Source organism: Capricornis sumatraensis, chromosome 14, assembly GCF_032405125.1.
Source record: "Capricornis sumatraensis isolate serow.1 chromosome 14, serow.2, whole genome shotgun sequence".
NCBI lineage: Eukaryota > Metazoa > Chordata > Mammalia > Artiodactyla > Bovidae > Capricornis > Capricornis sumatraensis.
In genome coordinates this window covers 61,497,258-61,522,492 of record NC_091082.1, presented here as the reverse complement: position 1 = coordinate 61,522,492, position 25,235 = coordinate 61,497,258, and the positions used below count along the sequence as shown (strand labels likewise).

At 46.6% G+C, this 25,235-nt stretch overlaps 3 protein-coding genes across 3 annotated transcripts; all 3 read right to left on the bottom strand.

Annotated features, from left to right (window-relative positions):
- Positions 1-8,082: 8,082 nt before the first annotated feature.
- LOC138090267 (PRAME family member 12-like) lies at positions 8,083-10,868 on the bottom strand. Its single transcript, XM_068985770.1, has 3 exons — positions 10,582-10,868; positions 9,500-10,072; positions 8,083-8,656 (listed from the first exon to the last, which is right to left on the bottom strand). The coding sequence occupies exons 1-3, from the start codon at positions 10,866-10,868 to the stop codon at positions 8,083-8,085; spliced, it is 1,434 nt and encodes a 477-aa protein (XP_068841871.1).
- A 2,332-nt stretch (positions 10,869-13,200) lies between these two features.
- Positions 13,201-15,980, bottom strand: LOC138090266 (PRAME family member 12-like). Its single transcript, XM_068985769.1, has 3 exons — positions 15,694-15,980; positions 14,618-15,190; positions 13,201-13,774 (listed from the first exon to the last, which is right to left on the bottom strand). The coding sequence occupies exons 1-3, from the start codon at positions 15,978-15,980 to the stop codon at positions 13,201-13,203; spliced, it is 1,434 nt and encodes a 477-aa protein (XP_068841870.1).
- Positions 15,981-18,281: 2,301 nt separating this feature from the next.
- On the bottom strand, positions 18,282-21,072 carry LOC138090265 (PRAME family member 12-like). Its single transcript, XM_068985767.1, has 3 exons — positions 20,786-21,072; positions 19,699-20,271; positions 18,282-18,855 (listed from the first exon to the last, which is right to left on the bottom strand). Exons 1-3 carry the CDS (start codon positions 21,070-21,072, stop codon positions 18,282-18,284), a joined length of 1,434 nt encoding a protein of 477 aa, XP_068841868.1.
- Positions 21,073-25,235: the final 4,163 nt, after the last annotated feature.

The following is a 25,235-nucleotide window of genomic DNA, read 5'->3' as shown; positions in this document are numbered from 1 at the left end:
AATTTTATTGAGGATTTTTGCATCTATGTTCATCAGTGATATTGGCCTGTAGTTTTCTTTTTTTGTAGTATCTTTGTCAGGTTTTGGTATTAGGGTGATGGTGGCCTCATAGAACGAGTTTGGCAGTTTACCTTCCTCTGCAGTTTTCTGGAAGAGTTTGAGTAGGATAGGTGTTAGCTCTTCTCTAAATTTTTGGTAGAATTCAGCTGTGAAGCCGTCTGGACCTGGGCTTTTGTTTGCTGGAAGATTTCTGATTACAGTTTCAATTTCTATGCTTGTGATGGGTCTGTTAAGATCTTCTATTTCTTCCTGGTTCAGTTTTGGAATATTGTACTTTTCTAAGAATTTGTCCATTTCTTCCACATTGTCCATTTTATTGGCATATAATTGCTGATAGTAGTGTCTTATGATCCTAACAAAGGAAAATATAAGCAAGATGAAAAGACAGCCTTCTGAATGGGAGAAAATAATAGCAAATGAAGCAACTGACAAACAACTAATCTCAAAAATATACAAGCAACTTATGCAGCTCAATTCCAGAAAAATAAACGACCCAATCAAAAAATGGGCCAAAGAACTAAATAGACATTTCTCCAAAGAAGACATACGGATGGCTAACAAACACATGAAAAGATGCTCAACATCACTCATTATCAGAGAAATGCAAATCAAAATCACAATGAGGTACCACTTCACACCAGTCAGAATGGCTGTGATCGAAAAATCTGCAAGCAATAAATGCTGGAGAGGGTGTGGAGAAAAGGGAACCCTCTTACACTGTTGGTGGGAATGCAAACTAGTACAACCACTATGGAGAACAGTGTGGAGATTCCTTAAAAAATTGCAAATAGAACTGCCTTATGACCCAGCAATCCCACTGCTGGGCATACACACCGAGGAAACCAGAATTGAGACACATATACCCCAATGTTCATCGCAGCACTGTTTATAATAGCCAGGACATGGAAACAACCTAGATGTCCATCAGCAGATGAATGGATAAGAAAGCTTTGGTACATATACACAATGGAGTATTACTCAGCCATTAAAAAGAATACATTTGAATCAGTTCTGATGAGATGGATAAAACTGGAGCCGACTATATAGAGTGAAGTAAGCCAGAAAGAAAAACACCAATGCAGTATACTAACACATATATATGGAATTTAGAAAGATGGCAATGATGACCCTGTATGCAAGACAGCAAAAAAGACACAGATGTGTATAGCAGACTTTTGGACTCAGAGGGAGAGGGAGAGGGTGGGGTGATTTGGGAGAATGGCATTGAAACATGTATACTATTATGTAAGAATCAAATCACCAGTCTATATCCAATGCAGGATACAGCATGCTTGGGGCTGGTGCATGGGGATGACCCAGAGGGATGTTATGGGGAGGGAGGTGGGAGGGGGGTTCATGTTTGGGATCACATGTACACCCGTGATGGATTCATGTCAATGTATGGCAAAACCAATACAGTATTGTAAAGTAAAATAAAGTAAAAAAAAAAAAAGAATCAAATGAAGAGACATGTGCTCCCCTTCCCACACCAAATTAGGAAACTAGGAAGTTTGCTCCCTCCACAACCTAACTTCACTGCCTCTCTGATATCAGGCTTTCAACCTCCAGAATTGGGAAATGTAAATTTTCTTTCTTTAAGTCCCTCAATGCATATGGTTATAATGGCATGAATTGACTCAGACACACATAAATGGAATAGAAAGAGTGTACAGGAAGCTAGGAGATATTTTCAGGCACATAATTTTTTTTTCTTGAGATATCACACAGCACACAACAAGAAGCTGGAAAAGGTGGAAATGAAGCAAAACAGCCCATATTACACTGTGGGCTCAGGGGTACAAAGCAGTACCTCTTTCCCCACTGGATTTGGCACAAGCATCTCACAAGCACTGATGAGGAAAAATGCAACCACTAGCCCACTGTGATGTTAGAGAAGACTCTTGAGAGTCCCTTGGACTGCAAGGAGATCCAACCAGTCCATTCTAAGGGAGATCAGTCCTGGGTGTTCTTTGGAAGGAATGATGCTAAAGCTGAAACTCCAGTACTTTGGTCACCTCATGCAAAGAGTTGACTCATTGGAAAAGACTCTGATGCTGGGAGGGATTGGGGGCAAGAGGAAAAGGAGACGACAGAGGATGAGATGGCTGGATGGCATCACCGCCTCGATGGACATGAGTCTGAGTGAACTCTGGGAGTTAGTGATGGACAGGGAGGCCTGGCATGCTGCAATTCAAGGGGTTGCAAAGAGTCGGACATGACTGAATGACTGAACTGAACTAAACTGAGCCCATTCAGGTACATTCACTGCTTTGCCTAATTCATGTCTCACCTGGAAGTCAGTACCAAGGAGTCTGAAAGCTCACTCCAATCTTTATTTGCAGAAAAATATTCCAACTATGATTTAGAGCCCTAAATCTATGGGAAGAGGAGGGTCATGTGTATCAACACAGCCTCCATCCTCAGTTACTCCCAATAAAGTGGTTGGTAAAAGGAAGGATATACATCTAACTTGAATTATATTTGTGTATAAAAATCATTTTAAGTTTGGATAAATAAAATTCCAAATTGATGATTTTCATTTAAAATATCTAATTATCAAGAAACAAAGGGAAAAAAATCAAATCAATAAAATTAGAAATGAAAATGGAAAGATCACAACAGACAACCCAGAAATGCAAAGGATCATAAGAGACTACTAAAAGCAATTATATGCCAAGAAAATGGACAACCTGGAAGAAATGGACAAATTCTTAGAAAAGTGCAACTTTCCAAAACTGAATCAGGAAGAAATAGAAAATCTTAACAGACCCATCATAAGCGTGGAAATTGAAACTGTAATCAGAAACCTTCCAGCAAACAAAAGTCCAGGTCCAGACGGCATCACAGCTGAATTCTACCAAAAATTTAGAGAAGAGCTAACACCTATCCTACTCAAACTCTTCCAGAATATTGCAGAGGAAGCTAAACTTCCAAACTCATTCTATGAGGCCACCATTACCCTAATACCAAAACCTGACAAAGATGCCAAAAAAAAAAAAAAAAGGAAAGAAAACTATATGCCAATATCACTGATGAACATAGATGCAAAAATCCTTAACAAAATCCTAGCAATCAGAATCCAATAACATATTAAAAAGATCATACACCATGACCAAGTGGGCTTTATCACAGGAATGCAAGGATTCTTCAATATCTTCAAATCAATCAATGTAATACACCATATTAAATTGAAAAATAAAAGCCATATGGTTATCTCAATACATGCAGAGAAAGACTTTGGCAAAATTCAACATCCATTTATGATAAAAACTCTCCAGAAAGCAGGAATAGTATGACAAACCCACAGCAAACATTATCCTCAATGGTGAAAAATTAAAAGCACTTCCCCTAAAGTCAGGAACAAGACAAGGGTGCCCACTTTCACCGCTACTATTCAACATAGTTCTGGAAGTTTTGGCCACAGCAATCAGTCAGAAAAAGAAATAAAGGAATCCAAATTGGAAAAGAAGAAGTAAAGCTCTCACTGTTTGCAGATGACATGATCCTCTACATAGAAAACCCTAAAGACTCCACCAGAAAATTACTAGAGCTAATCAATGAATATAGTAAAGTTGCAGGATATAAAATCAACACACAGAAATCCCTTGCATTACTATACACTAATAATGAGAAAACAGAAAGAAAAATTAAGGAAACAATTCCATTCACCATTGCAACGAAAAGAATAAAATACTTAGGAATATATCTACCTAAAGAAACTAAAGACCTATATATAGAAAACTATAAAACACTGGTGAAAGAAATCAAAGAGGACACTAATAGATGGAGAAATACACCATGTTCATGGATTGGAAGAATCAATATAGTGAAAATGAGTATACTACCCAAAGCAATCTACAGAGTCAATGCAATCCCTAACAAGCTACCAGCGGTATTTTTCACAGAGCTAGAACAAATAATTTCAAGATTTGTATGGAAATACAAAAAACCTCGAATAGCCAAAGCAATCTTGAGAAAGAAGAATGGAACTGGAGAAATCAACCTGCCTGACTTCAGGCTCTACTACAAAGCCACAGTCATCAAGACAGTATGGTACTGGCACAAAGACAGAAATATAGATCAATGGAACAAAATAGAAAGCCCAGAGATAAATCCACACACCTATGGACACCTTATCTTTGACAAAGGAGGCAAGAATATACAATGGAGAAAAGAAAATCTCTTTAACAAGTGGTGCTGGGGAAACTGGTCAACCACTTGTAAAAGAATGAAACTAGAACACTTTCTAACTCCATACACAAAAATAAACTCAAAATGGATTAAAGATCTAAACATAAGACCAGAAACTATAAAACTCCTAGAGGAGAACATAGGCAAAACACTCTCCAACATAAATCACAGCAGGATCCTCTATGATCCACCTCCCAGAATATTGGAAATAAAAGCAAAAATAAACAAATGGGACCTAGCTAAACTTAAAAGCTTCTGCACAACAAAGGAAACTATAAACAAGGTGAAAAGACAGCTTTCAGAATGGGAGAAAACAATAGCAAATGAAGCAACTGACAAACAACTAATCTCAAAAATATACAAGCAACTCCTGAAGCTCAGTTCCAGAAAAATAACAAAAAATGGGCCAAAGAACTAAACAGACATTTCTCCAAAGAAGACATACAAATGGATAACAAACACATGAAAAGATGCTCAACATCACTCATTATCAGAGAAATGCAAATCAAAACCACAATGAGGTACCATTTCATGCCAGTCAGAATGGCTGCTATCCAAAAGTCTACAAGCAATAAATGCTGGAGAAGGTGTGAAGAAAAGGGAACCCTCTTACTGTTGGCGGGAATGCAAACTAGTTACAGCCACTATGGAGAACAGTGTGGAGATTCGTTAAAACAACTGGAAATAGAACTGCCTTATAACCCAGCAATCCTACTGCTGGGCATACACACTGAGGAAACCAGAATTGAAAGAGACACGTGTAACCCAATGTTCATCGGAGCACTGTTTATAATAGCCAGGACATGGAAGCAACCTAGATGTCCATCAGCAGATGAGTGGATAAGAAAGCTGTGGTACATATACACAATGGAGTATTACTCAGCCATTAAAAAGAATACATTTGAATCAGTTCTAATGAGGTGGATGAAACTGGAGCCAACTATACAGAGTGAAGGAAGCCAGAAAGGAAAACACCAATACAGTATACTAACGCATATATATGGAATTTAAAAAGATGGTAACTATAACCCTGTATGCAAGACAGCAAAAGAGACACAGATATATAGAACAATCTTTTGGACTCTGTGGGAGAGGGAGAGGGTGGCATGATTTGGGAGAATGGCATTGAAACATGTATAATATCATATAAGAAATGAATCACTAGTCCAGGTTCGATGCAGGATACTGGATGCTTGAAGCTGGTGCACTGGGATGACCCACAGGGATGGTACAGGGAGGGAGGTGGGAAGGGGGTTCAGGATGGGGAACACGTGTACACCCGTGCCGGATTCATGTTGATGTAAGGCAAAACCAATACAATATTGTAAAGGAATTAGCCTCCAATTAAAATAAATAAATTTAAATTAAAAAATAAAATAAAATATCTAATTAGTCAGGTCATTTAAAAACAGCATCAGCTTTTTCACAATGAAGGAAACTATAAGCAAGGTGAAAAGACAGCCTTCAGAATGGGAGTAGATAATACCAAATGAAACAACTGACAAAGAATTAATCTCAAGAATATACAGGCAGCTCCTGCAGCTCAATTCCAGAAAAATAAATGACCTAATCAAAAAATGGGCCAAAGAACTAAACAGATATTTCTGCAAAGAAGATGTACAGATGGCTAACAAACACATGAAAAGATGCTCAACATCACTCATTATCAGAGAAATGCAAATCAAAACCACAATGAGGTACCATTTCACGTCAGTCAAAATGGCTGCGATCAAAAAGTCTACAAGCAATAGACACTGGAGAGGGTGTGAAGAAAAGGGAACCCTCTTACTGTTGGTGGCAATGCAAACTAGTACAGCCACTATGGAGAACAGTGTGGAGATTCCTTAAAAAACTGGAAATAGAACTGCCATAGGACACAGAAATCCCTCTGCTGTGCATACACACTGAGGAAACAAGAATTGAAAGAGCCATATGTACCCCAATGTTCATCGCATCACTGTTTATAATAGCCAGGACATGGAAGCAACCTAGATGTCCAAGAGCAGATGAATGGGTAAGAAAGCTGCTGTATATATAGACAATGGAATATTACTGAACTATTAAAAATATACATTTGAATCAGTTCTAATGAGGTGGATGAAACTGGAAGCTATTATATAGATTGAAGTAAGCCAGAAAGAAAAACACCAATACAGCATACTAACACATATATATGGAATTTAGAAAGATGGTAATGATGACACTTTATGTAAGACAGAAAAAGACACAGATGTAAAGAGCAGATTTTTGGTCTTTGTAGGAAAAGTTGAGCTTGGGATGGTTTGAGAGAATAGCGTTGAAACATGTATATTACCATGTGACATAGATTCCCAGTTCAGGTACCATGCATGAGACAGGGCACTCAGGGTCAGTGCATTGGGATGACCCTGAGGGATGGGATGGTGGGGGAGGTGGGAGGGTGGTTCAGGATGGGGAAAACCTGTACATCCATGGTTGATTCATGTAAATATATGGCAAAAACCATTACAATATTGTAAAGCAATTAGCCTCCAGTTACAGGAAATAAATTAATTGGAGGCTAATTTAAGGGCTGAGGACCTGGGTTCGATTCCAGGATAAGGATATTCGCAAGAGAAGGAAAGTTCAACCCCACTTCAGTATACATGAGAGCAATATCCCATGGAAAGAGGATCGTAGTAGGCGACAGTTCATGGGGGGCAAAGAGTCAGACACGACTCAGGGACTTCACTTCATATAAAGTAAATAAATAAATTTACACAAACACACACACAAAGGAGATGTTCCACACAGAATAAAGAAACTCAGAGAATAGACATATTTTGTACTGTGGACACATGGTGCCATGTTCTTCTTTTTGAATAAGTGACTTGAGACCATTGAGGCCTGAACTGAACCCAGGATATTATATCAGGGAGGACAGCAGTAGACTTTCCACGAGTCTTTCTTTATTTCATTTAATTCCTTTTGATTGGTGTAGATTAGCTTTATAAGGTCCTATTATTTTCTGGTTCTACCACATAATCAGTAAGTGAAATCTGTGCATTTACCCAGTCTCATTTTCAATTTCCTTCGTGTTGGGTTACCTGGAGGATCTCCTTATTCTTGAACCAGTTCTCTGCTTCAAAGATTGGTTGGTTTAAGACCGGAAGCATTCTGTGTTGGGATATAGCCACTTAACCGTGTTGCCATAGCTTCAGGTCAACAGCCAAGGGATTCAGTATAGATAACCCATGTAGCCATTCTCCCCAGAGGAGCCCTCCAATCCAGGCTGGCACAGACCACTGAGCAGAGCTCCATGAGCTATACGATCGGTTCCCGGTGGTTAAACACTCTAAACACAGTGGTGTGTCCATGACTTCCCTCGAGGCCCAACCCTTCCTCCCACACACCCACGGCCCCCGCACCCCCCCACCCCCCCGCCCACAAACACACACACAAACCATGAGTTCATATTCTGAGTCGTGAGTCTTCCCGTTGCTGCAAGTAAGTTCATTTGTGTCATTTCCTTTAGGATTTCACATGCGAGGGATGTCTTACGATATTCCCTGACAATTTCTTTACCACTTTCTCCGCAGAGGTAACTCTAACACGTGGGTCTCCCACGTGGATGCACACAGGTTCATATCAGATTCTAAAAGCACCTGTACATGAAAGTGCCATCCCCTCCCAGGGTCTATCGCTCCCCTCTGCAAGCTTGCACCGCCACCACGACCCTCTGGCCGCCCTCTTAACACGTTTCCTTTTCCCATTCGTGCAGAACAGATGTCTGGAATGCTGGGTCTGTGTTCCCTTCATCATGTCCCCAAGCTCTAGATTTCAGTTGCAAGGTGCACACAAGAGAGCAACCTCCTAGGCAGGGGCAGGACAGCTGTATACAATGGGCTCCATGTGATGGCATACATCCTCACCACAGCGAGGACAGGGGCTGAGGCTTATCCAGATGATCCTGGGATGTCCCAAGTCTCTCAGAATCTCCAACAGCTGAGCCCGAAGCTGGGCGAGTCTCGCTTCCAGGAGAACGCCCCGAGGTCTGTAAGTCTCCTGAGGGGCAGGATAACGCTCTTGCCTTAAGCAGGGCAGCACAGCGGTGTGTCGCAGCAGCTTCTCCATGCCGGCCGTGGACAGGAGGTTCCCACACAGGCTGACAGACCTGAGCTGGGAGCAGCGGCTCAGGGCGGGCAGGCAGGCCTCCAGCTGGGAGTCCGTGATCCCACACACATCCAAGTCCAGGTCCTGGAGGGTGGCTGCGACTTTCTCCAGCAGAACTTGGAGGAGCTCAGGCCGAAAGTCAGTCATGGTGACACCGCTGAGATCCAGGCTCTTGAGCTGACTGATGTCTGGGCTCTGGGACAGGTGGGTCAAGTCTGAGTCTCTAAGCCAGCACTTGGTTATTGACAGGCTGTCCAAGGGGGACTTCAGGCACCTGGGGGAGAAACCGAGCAATTAGTTCTTGGGGACCGAGTGCCAGGTTGCATACAGCTGATAGACCAAAGGTTTCTACAAAGACTAATATTAGTCTGACCACCCACTGAGGGGCCGCACGCTGACTTGCCCCGTCTCATTCTAGTCTGAGGGCTGTCAGCCTCACTGTGGCACCGAATCCCTTCAGAGTATCTCAAAGACACTCTCTCCTCATCTGTCAAGCGGAGTACAACGTACTCCACTTCCTTCTGAGGCTGAGTGAAGATCGTGGGATCGCAAGAACATGCTGTGAGGAGAGCCATAGAGCATCTCCATCAAGTGTGGACATCACTGAATATTAGCCTGGGGACATGAGATCTAAACATGGTTTGGGGGTAAGGCTTCCTTCCGCCCGAGGTGGAGCTCCAGATCCTACATGTCTGGCCAGGTGAGGCTCTAGGGAGACGTGCCCAAGGAACCAACTTTAGAGCACAACACAATCTCTTACAGACAGGGGATTTACAACAGGGTTCACTGAGGGCACCGACCTGGGGAGCATAGAGCTTCTCTTCAGGCAGGCCCTGCTCTGATGTCGTTTCCCCACTTCAGTGTCCTGTTCGCTTACCTATTTCTACCATGATAACATGGATGCCTCCAAGTTAAGAGGAAATGACCCACTCTGGGATGTGAACACCCCAGATAATACTCTCTACCTCCTCACAGGCGCCACTCGATCAGTTTCACCCCCTCCCTTGATTTGCGGGGTTGTGGGACACCTCACCTCAGGAGAGAGCAACGTGAGAGACGGTCCTCTGGACGTTCTGATGATGTGTTTGATGTTACCTAGCCAGTGGTCCACACTCACCTGAGCATCTGGTCCAGGCAGCCTTCAAGGAAGGAAGGAGACTCCAGATGGAGATCCCGGAGGTGGCCCAGCCTCCGGATCTGGGAGGTAATTTGCACAACGTGATCGTGCTCCTGCTTCTTGAAGGCAGACACGTGGACGTGGGAGAGACGGAGTCTCTGCAAGTTACTCATCTCACCCAGGAAAGGAGCAAACGTGGCCAGGGTGGACAGATTCCAGGTGCAACTCACTTGCACCTCCTGGATACAGTCCAGCTGCACCATGCTCAGGACCTTCACGATATTGTCCATTGGCATTGAGACGATCTTCAGCTTCTTGCAACATAGGTGGACGGAAGTCTTTCTCTGCTCCACCCACCTAAGGAAGTAGGTGAGGAAGTTGTCCAGGGTCCTTTTCTTCAGGCACAGGTCTATAAAGACCTTCAGTGGAGTCGAGGGCTGCTTTGTCGTTGACCTGGGCTCAGCCACTGCTGCCACTCGTGAGCCTGAGCACCCATAACTGCTGGCTCCAGACCACATGCTCCAGAAGCTCTGGCCAGTGTTTCGTAAGTCTAGCACCCGCAGTTTGCACCTCCTGGGAGAAGAAGGAGATTGACAAGGATGGAGTAAAATCCACACAGTCACAAGAAACGGAAAAAAAAAGAAAAAAAAAGAGAAAGAAAGAAAGGAAGGAAGGAAGGAAGGAAGCAGACAAACAAACAGAAAACCAAGAAACAACAGCCTCCCGTTTGGAAAACAGACTCCCCACCTGTGCTGTAACTTCCTCTTGCTGACGTCACCAGCTGCGCTGCCCTCTTCTCGTCTGCCTCACTTTCCTCCATCCCCCTTTGCCCTCTTTTCCTGTCTGATTGCCCACTATACTAAGTCTAAGCATGATTGAGAAGAGGTGGGGAATATTCTAGAAGGCTCCCCTTCGTTTAAGGCACCCCTATGCTACCAGAAGGTATTTCTCATAGCCAACCAAGGCTTCTTCATTGCTACCTTCAGAACCCTCTGATCCATCCCGTTCCATCTACCTTCTCTCTCCCCAGCTGTCTTCCTTGGGTCTCCCAGGATTTTACCAGGCTCCCGTGACAGACTCACCTGGATCGAACCTTCTGGGCAAGCAGAACATCAAGTGCTTCCAGCACGGCTTGCAGGGGCCCCACATGAGGCAGTTCAATCAGGGCCCCCAGAGGCAGGCGGACAAAGGGCCAGGTTTGCACCATGGCTTTGAGGGTCTCACTCCGATATCCAGTAAAGGCTTCCAGGAAGAGGGGCGGGAAGAGCTCCGTGGGCAGACTCTCTAGAGTAGGAAAGTCCAAGTCATCGGCCCTCAGCAAGTGGCTTCCGGCCAGGTCAACGAGTCTGGGGGGCGTCTGGGCACTCATCCTGACTCTCCTCCAAGACGACTCCCGTGGAAGCTGTCAGGGAGCAAGGGATGCAGTTTAGACAATGCAGGAGCGCACCTTACACCGTCTCCCGTCCCTTTCACGCAATGCACTCAAGGGCCAAGCTCACTGCACTAGCAGGGCTGCAAGTGAGGCACGTAGCCATGCAACACTAGACAGGGCCCAGTGGGGGACAAAGTGCTATCTCTCTGCCTGCTTGCAACACGCATCTCACTCGTACTGAGGAGCCAACACACGAATGCCAATTGTGTGCTCAATATGCATTTGAAATTTCATGAAAAGAACCACAATCCCAAACTGATGTAGTTCAGGAATAACATCTGCTCGGTGAAGACATTTAAAATGCTTCCCGCTACATCACTGATGAAAATGTGACGAGATTCAGGTAAAACTGCCTTGAGAGGCAAAATCAAACCCTGAAATGCGTTCCTGGGAAAGAAATGGTTGTTTCGAAAACTCTCCTTGCCATCCAGAGGCACACGCTACCCTTCAACATTAGCTTACCTTAAGTAAGGAAAGGACGTCCTTATCTGAGGGTAGTAAAACTTACAGCTCTGCTGTGGCTTGCAGGGCGCTCAGACGTAGACACTGCGGAGAACCCTTCTGTGACTCCAGAGCCAGAAAAGGACTTTCTATTCCCATCATCCCTCTGGCCCACTGCTTAGCCAATCAGAAACGGGCACCTGACTAGCCTATAGAGCTCTCATTGGATGGATCCCGCTTGGATCGTCATTTCTATTAGTTGATTCGGGGAGCAGAGATTGATGGGGTGACCGGGTAATCGAGGATCCTTTATCCATTCACCGTTCACTTCGCAAACACTGACTGAATTCTACCATTAGAACTGACATATAGACAGTCATGCTTCCCTTGCGGCTCAGCTGGTAAAGAACCCGCCTGCCATGCGGGAGACCTGGGTTCCTCACCTGGGTTGGGAAGATCCCCTGGACAAGGGAATGGCAACCCACTGAAGTGGCCTTGCCTGGGAAATTCCACGGACAGAGGAGCCTGGTGGGCTAGAGTCCGTGGGGTTCCAAAGTGTCGGACATGACTAAGTGACTAAGCCAACACACGCCAACATGCCCTCACTTGACCTGGCCCATTCCCACGCCCCCCTCCCCCCCCCACACACACACGCACACACACAGCCAAACACACGCGCATGCTCGCAGACACACACACACACACACACACACACACACACACACACACACACACATACACACACACACAGGAGATGTTCCACACAGAATGAAGGAACTCTGAGAATAGTCATGTTTTGTACCGTGCACAACACGGTGCCATGTTCTTCTTTTTGAATAAGTGACTTGAGACCATTGAGGCCTGAACTGAACCCAGGATATTATATCAGGGAGGACAGCAGTAGACTTTCCACGAGTCTTTCTTTATTTCATTTAATTCCTTTTGATTGGTGTAGATTAGCTTTATAAGGTCCTATTATTTTCTGGCTCCACCACATAATCAGTAAGTGAAATCTGTGCATTTACCCAGTCTCATTTTCGATTTCCTTCGTGTTGGGTTACCTGGACGATCTCCTTATTCTTGAACAAGTTCTCTGCTTCAAAGATTGGTTGGTTGAAGACCGGAAGCATTCTGTGTTGGGATATAGCCACTTAACCGTGTTGCCATAGCTTCAGGTCAACAGCCAAGGGATTCAGTATAGATAACCCACGTAGCCATTCTCCCCAGAGGAGCCCTCCAATCCAGGCTGGCACAGACCATTGAGCAGAGCTCCATGAGCTATACGATCGGTTCCCGGTGGTTATCCACTCTAAATACAGTGGTGTGTCCATGACTTCCCTCGAGGCCCAACCCTTCCTCCCACACACCCACGGCCCCCATCCCCCCCCCACCCCCCCGGCCACAAACACACACACAAACCATGAGTTCATATTCTGAGTCGTGAGTCTTCCCGTTGCTGCAAGTAAGTTCATTTGTGTCATTTCCTTTAGGATTTCACATGCGAGGGATGTCTTACGATATTCCCTGACAATTTCTTTACCACTTTCTCCGCAGAGGTAACTCTAACACGTGGGTCTCCCACGTGGACGCGCACAGGTTCATATCAGATTCTAAAAGCACCTGTACATGAAAGTGCCATCCCCTCCCAGGGTCTATCGCTCCCCCCTGCAAGCTTGCACCGCCACCACGACCCTCTGGCCGCCCTCCTAACACGTTTCCTTTTCCCATTCGCGCTGAACAGGTGTCTGGAACGCTGGGTCTGTGTTCCCTTCATCATGTCCCCAAGCTCTAGATTTCAGTTGCAAGGTGCACACAAGAGAGCAACCCCCTAGGCAGGGGCAGGACAGCTGTATACAATGGGCTCCATGTGATGGCATACATCCTCACCACAGCGAGGACAGGGGCTGAGGCTTATCCAGAGGATCCTGGGATGTCCCAAGTCTCTCAGAATCTCCAACAGCTGAGCCCGAAGCTGGGCGAGTCTCGCTTCCAGGAGAACGCCCCGAGGTCTGTAAGTCTCCTGAGGGGCAGGATAACGCTCTTGCCTTAAGCAGGGCAGCACAGCGGTGTGTCGCAGCAGCTTCTCCATGCCGGCCGTGGACAGGAGGTTCCCACACAGGCTGACGGACCTGAGCTGGGAGCAGCGGCTCAGGGCGGGCAGGCAGGCCTCCAGCTGGGAGTCCGTGATCCCACACACATCCAAGTCCAGGTCCTGGAGGGTGGCTGCGACTTTCTCCAGCAGAACTTGGAGGAGCTCAGGCCGAAAGTCAGTCACGGTGACACCGCTGAGATCCAGGCTCTTGAGCTGACTGATGTCTGGGCTCTGGGACAGGTGGGTCAAGTCTGAGTCTCTAAGCCAGCACTTGGTTATTGACAGGCTGTCCAAGGGGGACTTCAGGCACCTGGGGGAGAAACCGAGCAATTAGTTCTTGGGGACCGAGTGCCAGGTTGCATACAGCTGATAGACCAAAGGTTTCTACAAAGACTAATATTAGTCTGACCACCCACTGAGGGGCCGCACGCTGACTTGCCCCGTCTCATTCTAGTCTGAGGGCTGTCAGCCTCACTGTGGCACCGAATCCCTTCAGAGTATCTCAAAGACACTCTCTCCTCATCTGTCAAGCGGAGTACAACGTACTCCACTTCCTTCTGAGGCTGAGTGAAGATCGTGGGATCGCAAGAACATGCTGTGAGGAGAGCCATAGAGCATCTCCATCAAGTGTGGACATCACTGAATATTAGCCTGGGGACATGAGATCTAAACATGGTTTGGGGGTAAGGCTTCCTTCCGCCCGAGGTGGAGCTCCAGATCCTACATGTCTGGCCAGGTGAGGCTCTAGGGAGACGTGCCCAAGGAACCAACTTTAGAGCACAACACAATCTCTTACAGACAGGGGATTTACAACAGGGTTCACTGAGGGCACCGACCTGGGGAGCATAGAGCTTCTCTTCAGGCAGGCCCTGCTCTGATGTCGTTTCCCCACTTCAGTGTCCTGTTCGCTTACCTATTTCTACCATGATAACATGGATGCCTCCAAGTTAAGAGGAAATGACCCACTCTGGGATGTGAACACCCCAGATAATACTCTCTACCTCCTCACAGGCGCCACTCGATCAGTTTCACCCCCTCCCTTGATTTGCGGGGTTGTGGGACACCTCACCTCAGGAGAGAGCAACGTGAGAGACGGTCCTCTGGACGTTCTGATGATGTGTTTGATGTTACCTAGCCAGTGGTCCACACTCACCTGAGCATCTGGTCCAGGCAGCCTTCAAGGAAGGAAGGAGACTCCAGATGGAGATCCCGGAGGTGGCCCAGCCTCCGGATCTGGGAGGTAATTTGCACAACGTGATCGTGCTCCTGCTTCTTGAAGGCAGACACGTGGACGTGGGAGAGACGGAGTCTCTGCAAGTTACTCATCTCACCCAGGAAAGGAGCAAACGTGGCCAGGGTGGACAGATTCCAGGTGCAACTCACTTGCACCTCCTGGATACAGTCCAGCTGCACCATGCTCAGGACCTTCACGATATTGTCCATTGGCATTGAGACGATCTTCAGCTTCTTGCAACATAGGTGGACGGAAGTCTTTCTCTGCTCCACCCACCTAAGGAAGTAGGTGAGGAAGTTGTCCAGGGTCCTTTTCTTCAGGCACAGGTCTATAAAGACCTTCAGTGGAGTCGAGGGCTGCTTTGTCGTTGACCTGGGCTCAGCCACTGCTGCCACTCGTGAGCCTGAGCACCCATAACTGCTGGCTCCAGACCACATGCTCCAGAAGCTCTGGCCAGTGTTTCGTAAGTCTAGCACCCGCAGTTTGCACCTCCTGGGAGAAGAAGGAGATTGACAAGGATGGAGTAAAATCCACACAGTCACAAGAAACGGAAAAAAAAAGAGAAAGAAAGAAAGGAAGGAAGGAAGGAAGGAAGGAAGCAGACAAACAAACAGAAAACCAAGAAACAACAGCCTCCCGTTTGGAAAACAGACTCCCCACCTGTGCTGTAACTTCCTCTTGCTGACGTCACCAGCTGCGCTGCCCTCTTCTCGTCTGCCTCACTTTCCTCCATCCCCCTTTGCCCTCTTTTCCTGTCTGATTGCCCACTCTACTAAGTCTAAGCATGATTGGGAAGAGGTGGGGAATATTCTAGAAGGCTCCCCTTCGTTTAAGGCACCCCTATGCTACCAGAAGGTATTTCTCATAGCCAACCAAGGCTTCTTCATTGCTACCTTCAGAACCCTCTGATCCATCCCGTTCCATCTACCTTCTCTCTCCCCAGCTGTCTTCCTTGGGTCTCCCAGGATTTTACCAGGCTCCCGTGACAGACTCACCTGGATCGAACCTTCTGGGCAAGCAGAACATCAAGTGCTTCCAGCACGGCTTGCAGGGGCCCCACATGAGGCAGTTCAATCAGGGCCCCCAGAGGCAGGCGGACAAAGGGCCAGGTTTGCACCATGGCTTTGAGGGTCTCACTCCGATATCCGGTAAAGGCTTCCAGGAAGAGGGGCGGGAAGAGCTCCGTGGGCAGACTCTCTAGAGTAGGAAAGTCCAAGTCATCGGCCCTCAGCAAGTGGCTTCCGGCCAGGTCAACGAGTCTGGGGGGCGTCTGGGCACTCATCCTGACTCTCCTCCAAGACGACTCCCGTGGAAGCTGTCAGGGAGCAAGGGATGCAGTTTAGACAATGCAGGAGCGCACCTTACACCGTCTCCCGTCCCTTTCACGCAATGCACTCAAGGGCCAAGCTCACTGCACTAGCAGGGCTGCAAGTGAGGCACGTAGCCATGCAACACTAGACAGGGCCCAGTGGGGGACAAAGTGCTATCTCTCTGCCTGCTTGCAACACGCATCTCACTCGTACTGAGGAGCCAACACACGAATGCCAATTGTGTGCTCAATATGCATTTGAAATTTCATGAAAAGAACCACAATCCCAAACTGATGTAGTTCAGGAATAACATCTGCTCGGTGAAGACATTTAAAATGCTTCCCGCTACATCACTGATGAAAATGTGACGAGATTCAGGTAAAACTGCCTTGAGAGGCAAAATCAAACCCTGAAATGCGTTCCTGGGAAAGAAATGGTTGTTTCGAAAACTCTCCTTGCCATCCAGAGGCACACGCTACCCTTCAACATTAGCTTACCTTAAGTAAGGAAAGGACGTCCTTATCTGAGGGTAGTAAAACTTACAGCTCTGCTGTGGCTTGCAGGGCGCTCAGACGTAGACACTGCGGAGAACCCTTCTGTGACTCCAGAGCCAGAAAAGGACTTTCTATTCCCATCATCCCTCTGGCCCACTGCTTAGCCAATCAGAAACGGGCACCTGACTAGCCTATAGAGCTCTCATTGGATGGATCCCGCTTGGATCGTCATTTCTATTAGTTGATTCAGGGAGCAGAGATTGATGGGGTGACCGGGTAATCGAGGATCCTTTATCCATTCACCGGTCACTTCGCAAACCCTGACTGAATTCTACCATTAGAACTGACATATAGACAGTCATGCTTCCCTTGCAGCTCAGCTGGTAAAGAACCCGCCTGCCATGCGGGAGACCTGGGTTCCTCACCTGGGTTGGGAAGATCCCCTGGACAAGGGAATGGCAACCCACTGAAGTGGCCTTGCCTGGGAAATTCCACGGACAGAGGAGCCTGGTGGGCTAGAGTCCGTGGGGTTCCAAAGTGTCGGACATGACTAAGTGACTAAGCCAACACACGCCAACTTGACGTCACTTGACCTGGCCCATTCCCACGCCCCCCTCCCCCCACACACACACGCACACACACACCCAAACACACGCGCATGCTCACACACACACACACACACACACACACACATACACACACACACAGGAGATGTTCCACACAGAATGATGGAACTCTGAGAATAGTCATGTTTTGTACCGTGCACAACACAGTGCCATGTTCTTCTTTTTGAATAAGTGACTTGAGACCATTGAGGCCTGAACTGAACCCAGGATATTATATCAGGGAGGACAGCAGTAGACTTTCCACGAGTCTTTCTTTATTTCATTTAGTTCCTTTTGATTGGTGTAGATTAGCTTTATAAGCTCCTATTATTTTCTGGCTCCACCACATAATCAGTAAGTGAAATCTGTGCATTTACCCAGTCTCATTTTCGATTTCCTTCGTGTTGGGTTACCTGGACGATCTCCTTATTCTTGAACAAGTTCTCTGCTTCAAAGTTTGGTTGGTTTAAGACCGGAAGCATTCTGTATTGGGATATAGCCACTTAACCGTGTTGCCATAGCTTCAGGTCAACAGCCAAGGGATTCAGTATAGATAACCCACGTAGCCATTCTCCCCAGAGGAGCCCTCCAATCCAGGCTGGCACAGACCACTGAGCAGAGCTCCATGAGCTATACGATAGGTTCCCGGTGGTTATCCACTCTAAACACAGTGGTGTGTCCATGACTTCCCTCGAGGCCCAACCCTTCCTCCCACACACCCACGGCCCCCGCCCCCGCCCCCCGCCCACAAACACACACACAAACCATGAGTTCATATTCTGAGTCGTGAGTCTTCCCGTTGCTGCAAGTAAGTTCATTTGTGTCATTTCCTTTAGGATTTCACATGCGAGGGATGTCTTACGATATTCCCTGACAATTTCTTTACCACTTTCTCCGCAGAGGTAACTCTAACACGTGGGTCTCCCACGTGGACGCGCACAGGTTCATATCAGATTCTAAAAGCACCTGTACATGAAAGTGCCATCCCCTCCCAGGGTCTATCGCTCCCCCCTGCAAGCTTGCACCGCCACCACGACCCTCTGGCCGCCCTCCTAACACGTTTCCGTTTCCCATTCGCGCTGAACAGATGTCTGGAACGCTGGGTCTGTGTTCCCTTCATCATGTCCCCAAGCTCTAGATTTCAGTTGCAAGGTGCACACAAGAGAGCAACCCCCTAGGCAGGGGCAGGACAGCTGTATACAATGGGCTCCATGTGATGGCATACATCCTCACCACAGCGAGGACAGGGGCTGAGGCTTATCCAGATGATCCTGGGATGTCCCAAGTCTCTCAGAATCTCCAACAGCTGAGCCCGAAGCTGGGCGAGTCTCGCTTCCAGGAGAACGCCCCGAGGTCTGTAAGTCTCCTGAGGGGCAGGATAACGCTCTTGCCTTAAGCAGGGCAGCACAGCGGTGTGTCGCAGCAGCTTCTCCATGCCGGCCGTGGACAGGAGGTTCCCACACAGGCTGACGGACCTGAGCTGGGAGCAGCGGCTCAGGGCGGGCAGGCAGGCCTCCAGCTGGGAGTCCGTGATCCCACACACATCCAAGTCCAGGTCCTGGAGGGTGGCTGCGACTTTCTCCAGCAGAACTTGGAGGAGCTCAGGCCGAAAGTCAGTCATGGTGACACCGCTGAGATCCAGGCTCTTGAGCTGACTGATGTCTGGGCTCTGGGACAGGTGGGTCAAGTCTGAGTCTCTAAGCCAGCACTTGGTTATTGACAGGCTGTCCAAGGGGGACTTCAGGCACCTGGGGGAGAAACCGAGCAATTAGTTCTTGGGGACCGAGTGCCAGGTTGCATACAGCTGATAGACCAAAGGTTTCTACAAAGACTAATATTAGTCTGACCACCCACTGAGGGGCCGCACGCTGACTTGCCCCGTCTCATTCTAGTCTGAGGGCTGTCAGCCTCACTGTGGCACCGAATCCCTTCAGAGTATCTCAAAGACACTCTCTCCTCATCTGTCAAGCGGAGTACAACGTACTCCACTTCCTTCTGAGGCTGAGTGAAGATCGTGGGGTCGCAAGAACATGCTGTGAGGAGAGCCATAGAGCATCTCCATCAAGTGTGGACGTCACTGAATATTAGCCTGGGGACATGAGATCTAAACATGGTTTGGGGGTAAGGCTTCCTTCCGCCCGAGGTGGAGCTCCAGATCCTACATGTCTGGCCAGGTGAGGCTCTAGGGAGACGTGCCCAAGGAACCAACTTTAGAGCACAACACAATCTCTTACAGACAGGGGATTTACAACAGGGTTCACTGAGGGCACCGACCTGGGGAGCATAGAGCTTCTCTTCAGGCAGGCCCTGCTCTGATGTCGTTTCCCCACTTCAGTGTCCTGTTCGCTTACCTATTTCTACCATGATAACATGGATGCCTCCAAGTTAAGAGGAAATGACCCACTCTGGGATGTGAACACCCCAGATAATACTCTCTACCTCCTCACAGGCGCCACTCGATCAGTTTCACCCCCTCCCTTGATTTGCGGGGTTGTGGGACACCTCACCTCAGGAGAGAGCAACGTGAGAGACGGTCCTCTGGACGTTCTGATGATGTGTTTGATGTTACCTAGCCAGTGGTCCACACTCACCTGAGCATCTGGTCCAGGCAGCCTTCAAGGAAGGAAGGAGACTCCAGATGGAGATCCCGGAGGTGGCCCAGCCTCCGGATCTGGGAGGTAATTTGCACAACGTGATCGTGCTCCTGCTTCTTGAAGGCAGACACGTGGACGTGGGAGAGACGGAGTCTCTGCAAGTTACTCATCTCACCCAGGAAAGGAGCAAACGTGGCCAGGGTGGACAGATTCCAGGTGCAACTCACTTGCACCTCCTGGATACAGTCCAGCTGCACCATGCTCAGGACCTTCACGATATTGTCCATTGGCATTGAGACGATCTTCAGCTTCTTGCAACATAGGTGGACGGAAGTCTTTCTCTGCTCCACCCACCTAAGGAAGTAGGTGAGGAAGTTGTCCAGGGTCCTTTTCTTCAGGCACAGGTCTATAAAGACCTTCAGTGGAGTCGAGGGCTGCTTTGTCGTTGACCTGGGCTCAGCCACTGCTGCCACTCGTGAGCCTGAGCACCCATAACTGCTGGCTCCAGACCACATGCTCCAGAAGCTCTGGCCAGTGTTTCGTAAGTCTAGCACCCGCAGTTTGCACCTCCTGGGAGAAGAAGGAGATTGACAAGGATGGAGTAAAATCCACACAGTCACAAGAAATGGAAAAAAAAAGAAAAAAAAAAGAGAAAGAAAGAAAGGAAGGAAGGAAGGAAGGAAGGAAGCAGACAAACAAACAGAAAACCAAGAAACAACAGCCTCCCGTTTGGAAAACAGACTCCCCACCTGTGCTGTAACTTCCTCTTGCTGACGTCACCAGCTGCGCTGCCCTCTTCTCGTCTGCCTCACTTTCCTCCATCCCCCTTTGCCCTCTTTTCCTGTCTGATTGCCCACTCTACTAAGTCTAAGCATGATTGGGAAGAGGTGGGGAATATTCTAGAAGGCTCCCCTTCGTTTAAGGCACCCCTATGCTACCAGAAGGTATTTCTCATAGCCAACCAAGGCTTCTTCATTGCTACCTTCAGAACCCTCTGATCCATCCCGTTCCATCTACCTTCTCTCTCCCCAGCTGTCTTCCTTGGGTCTCCCAGGATTTTACCAGGCTCCCGTGACAGACTCACCTGGATCGAACCTTCTGGGCAAGCAGAACATCAAGTGCTTCCAGCACGGCTTGCAGGGGCCCCACATGAGGCAGTTCAATCAGGGCCCCCAGAGGCAGGCGGACAAAGGGCCAGGTTTGCACCATGGCTTTGAGGGTCTCACTCCGATATCCGGTAAAGGCTTCCAGGAAGAGGGGCGGGAAGAGCTCCGTGGGCAGACTCTCTAGAGTAGGAAAGTCCAAGTCATCGGCCCTCAGCAAGTGGCTTCCGGCCAGGTCAACGAGTCTGGGGGGCGTCTGGGCACTCATCCTGACTCTCCTCCAAGACGACTCCCGTGGAAGCTGTCAGGGAGCAAGGGATGCAGTTTAGACAATGCAGGAGCGCACCTTACACCGTCTCCCGTCCCTTTCACGCAATGCACTCAAGGGCCAAGCTCACTGCACTAGCAGGGCTGCAAGTGAGGCACGTAGCCATGCAACACTAGACAGGGCCCAGTGGGGGACAAAGTGCTATCTCTCTGCCTGCTTGCAACACGCATCTCACTCGTACTGAGGAGCCAACACACGAATGCCAATTGTGTGCTCAATATGCATTTGAAATTTCATGAAAAGAACCACAATCCCAAACTGATGTAGTTCAGGAATAACATCTGCTCGGTGAAGACATTTAAAATGCTTCCCGCTACATCACTGATGAAAATGTGACGAGATTCAGGTAAAACTGCCTTGAGAGGCAAAATCAAACCCTGAAATGCGTTCCTGGGAAAGAAATGGTTGTTTCGAAAACTCTCCTTGCCATCCAGAGGCACACGCTACCCTTCAACATTAGCTTACCTTAAGTAAGGAAAGGACGTCCTTATCTGAGGGTAGTAAAACTTACAGCTCTGCTGTGGCTTGCAGGGCGCTCAGACGTAGACACTGCGGAGAACCCTTCTGTGACTCCAGAGCCAGAAAAGGACTTTCTATTCCCATCATCCCTCTGGCCCACTGCTTAGCCAATCAGAAACGGGCACCTGACTAGCCTATAGAGCTCTCATTGGATGGATCCCGCTTGGATCGTCATTTCTATTAGTTGATTCAGGGAGCAGAGATTGATGGGGTGACCGGGTAATCGAGGATCCTTTATCCATTCACCGTTCACTTCGCAAACACTGACTGAATTCTACCATTAGAACTGACATATAGACAGTCATGCTTCCCTTGCAGCTCAGCTGGTAAAGAACCCGCCTGCCATGCGGGAGACCTGGGTTCCTCACCTGGGTTGGGAAGATCCCCTGGACAAGGGAATGGCAACCCACTGAAGTGGCCTTGCCTGGGAAATTCCACGGACAGAGGAGCCTGGTGGGCTAGAGTCCGTGGGGTTCCAAAGTGTCGGACATGACTAAGTGACTAAGCCAACACACGCCAACATGCCCTCACTTGACCTGGCCCATTCCCACGCCCACACACACAGACACTCACGCACACACACACCCAAACACACGCGCATGCTCGCAGACACACACACACACACACACACACACACACATACACACACACATCGGTGATGTTCCACACAGAAGAAAGGAACTCTGAGAATAGTCATGTTTTGTACCGTGGACAACACGGTGCCTTGTTCTTCTTTTTGAATAAGTGACTTGAGACCATTGAGGCCTGAACTGAACCCAGGATATTATATCAGGGAAGACAGTAGTATATTTTCCACGAGTCTTTCTTTATTTCATTTAATTCCTTTTGATTGGTGTAGATTAACTTCATAAGGTCCTATTATTTTCTGGCTCTGCCACATAATCAGTAAATGAAATCTGTGCATTTACCCAGTCTCATTTTCGATTTCCTTCGTGTTGGGTTACCTGGAGAATCTCCTTATTCTTGACATGTTCTCTGATTCAAAGACTGGTTGGTTAAGACCAGAAGCATTCTGTGTTGGGATATAACCACTTAACCATGTTGGCATAGTTTCAGGTCAACAGCCACGGAACTCAGTATAGATAACTCACGTAGCCATTCTCCCCAGATCAGCCCTCCAATCCAGGCTGGCACAAAACTTTGAGCAGAGCTCCATGAGCTATACGAGATGTTTCCGCTGGTTATCCACTCTAAACACAATGGTGTGTCCATGACTTCCCTCAAGGCCCAACCATTCCTCCTACGCAGTCACACACCCCGCCAAGACACACACAGACTCCCACAACGACACACAGAAACCATGATTTCATATTCTAAGTCATGAATCTTTCTGTTCCTTCAAGTAAGTTCATTTATGATAAAAATTATAGGATAATTTACACTGCAAATTTTAAGCCATACTCAGTAATAAAAGTCACGGACTCAAATCAATAATATTAAAAAGGAATAAGAAGTTAACAACTTGCATACACTTTTTTATTTTATGAAAAAAACTCTCAAATGTGGGCGTAAAGGGAACTGAGCATAATGAAGGAAATATAAGTCAAACTCACAGCAAATAGCATTCTTAATGGTTGAAAACTGGTAGCATTTCCTCAAATATCAGAAATTAGGCCAGATATGCACTCTCACCTTATTATTTTACATAATTTTGGAAATCCTGTCTATGACAGTCAGAAATGAAATATAAATCCAGTTTGTTAAAGACAGAGTGAAACTCTCAGTGTTTGCAGATGACATAGTATATTCATACTCACTCATAAGGATGGTACCAGAAAACAAGTAGAACTCATCAGGGAATTTGGAAAAACTTGAAAATACAAAATTAATACACAGAAATCTGTTGCATTCCTATACATTAACAATTGAATATCAGGGAAACAAACTATGGAATTGATCCCATTTAGCATTGCATAAATAAATCTGGGAATAAACCTATATAAGACGGCAAAAGTTCTGTACTCAGAAAACTATAAGATACTGATGAAAGATGTCAAAGATAACACGCACAGATGCAGATAGACCACGGACTTTTTTTGGAAGCATGAATATTGTCAAATGATTATGCTACCCAAAGAAACCTATAGAATCAGTGCAATTCCTATCAAATTACCAATCATATATTTCACAGAATTAGAAACAAAAATTTTACAATTTTTATGGAAACAAAAAGGCCATGAATACCCATAGCAACCTCGAGAAAGAAAAATGGAGATGTACACATCTGGCTCCTTGACTTCAGACTTTACAACAAAGCTACAGTAATTAAAACGTTGTAGCACTGAACCAAAGAAAGAAATATAGCACAATGAAGCAGTATAGAAAGTCCAGTGGCAAACCCATGCATCAGTTGTCACCTAATCTATGGCAAAGAAGGCAAGAACATACAATGGAATAAAAGACACACTCTTCAATAAGTGTGCTGGGAAAACTGGACAGCATAAAAAGAATAAAATTTAAGCATGCACTAACATCAAACACAATAATAAACTCAAAATGGATTTAAGAACTGAATGTTAAGTCCAAAGTATTAAGGCCAAAACCATTTGTCGTTCAGTCATGCCCAAGTCTTTGTGACCCGTGGACTGCATCACACCAGGCTCCTTTGTCTATGGAGTTTCCCAGGCAAGAATACTGGAGTGGGTTGCCATTTCCTTCTCCAGGGGATCTTCCTGACCCAGAGATCGAACCTGGGTTTTCTGCATTACAGGCAGATTTTTTACCAGTTACCAGGGAAGCCCAGATACTATAAATGTAAGTCTGGCTACTATAAAACTCTTGGAGAAAAACAGCAGAATACCCTCTGACACAGATAGCAGCAAGATCTTTTTGGATTCACTTGGGGAGTAATGAAAGTAAAAGCAAAAATAAACAAATGGGACCTAATTAAAATTAAAAGTTCTTGCAAAAAAAAAAAAAAAAAAGTTCTGGCACAGCAAAGGAACCAAAGCAGAAAGATAATGCACAGAATGGGAGAAGATGTTTTCAAATGAAGTAACTAGCAAAGGATTAATCTCCAAAATGTACAAAAAGCTCATGCAGCTCAACATATGTATATTAAAAAAAAAAAGATGAACCACTCAATCATAAAATGGGCAGAAGATCTAAATAGACATTTCTTCAAAGATGACATATAGATGGCCAAAAAGGGCATGAAAAGATGCTCAAAATCACTAATTACTGAAGAAATGCAAATCAAAACTATAATTAGGTATCACCTCACATCATCAGAATACCATCATAAAAATATCTACAGGTAATAAATGCTAAAGAGGTATGAATTAAAAGGAACCCTCCTACACTGTTGGTGGGAATGTAAATTGGTTCAATTACTATAGAGAACAGTATGACTGTTCCTTGTAAAGCTCAAAATAAAGCTACTATATGATCCAGCAATCCCCCTGGACATATACTGGAGAAAACTATTACATAATCCACCACAATGTTCATTGTAACACTGTTTACCAAAGCCAAGACACAGAAGCAACCTAAGTGTTCATCAACAGAAAAATAGATAAAGAAGATGTGGTACATATACACAATGAAATGTTAGTCAGTTATAA

What these genes read in the sequence shown, in the direction of transcription:
- LOC138090267 (XM_068985770.1), bottom strand. Translation starts at nt 10,868, where the DNA reads ATGAGTGCCCAGACGCCCCCCAGACTCGTTGACCTGGCCGGAAGCCAC. An exon ending in GCCCAGAAGGTTCGATCCAG is followed by an intron (nt 10,073 to 10,581) that starts GTGAGTCTGTCA and finishes TTCTTCTCCCAG; the next exon opens with GAGGTGCAAACTGCGGGTGC. An exon ending in TGCCTGGACCAGATGCTCAG is followed by an intron (nt 8,657 to 9,499) that starts GTGAGTGTGGAC and finishes TTTCTCCCCCAG; the next exon opens with GTGCCTGAAGTCCCCCTTGG.
- LOC138090266 (XM_068985769.1), bottom strand. Translation starts at nt 15,980, where the DNA reads ATGAGTGCCCAGACGCCCCCCAGACTCGTTGACCTGGCCGGAAGCCAC. An exon ending in GCCCAGAAGGTTCGATCCAG is followed by an intron (nt 15,191 to 15,693) that starts GTGAGTCTGTCA and finishes TTCTTCTCCCAG; the next exon opens with GAGGTGCAAACTGCGGGTGC. An exon ending in TGCCTGGACCAGATGCTCAG is followed by an intron (nt 13,775 to 14,617) that starts GTGAGTGTGGAC and finishes TTTCTCCCCCAG; the next exon opens with GTGCCTGAAGTCCCCCTTGG.
- LOC138090265 (XM_068985767.1), bottom strand. Translation starts at nt 21,072, where the DNA reads ATGAGTGCCCAGACGCCCCCCAGACTCGTTGACCTGGCCGGAAGCCAC. An exon ending in GCCCAGAAGGTTCGATCCAG is followed by an intron (nt 20,272 to 20,785) that starts GTGAGTCTGTCA and finishes TTCTTCTCCCAG; the next exon opens with GAGGTGCAAACTGCGGGTGC. An exon ending in TGCCTGGACCAGATGCTCAG is followed by an intron (nt 18,856 to 19,698) that starts GTGAGTGTGGAC and finishes TTTCTCCCCCAG; the next exon opens with GTGCCTGAAGTCCCCCTTGG.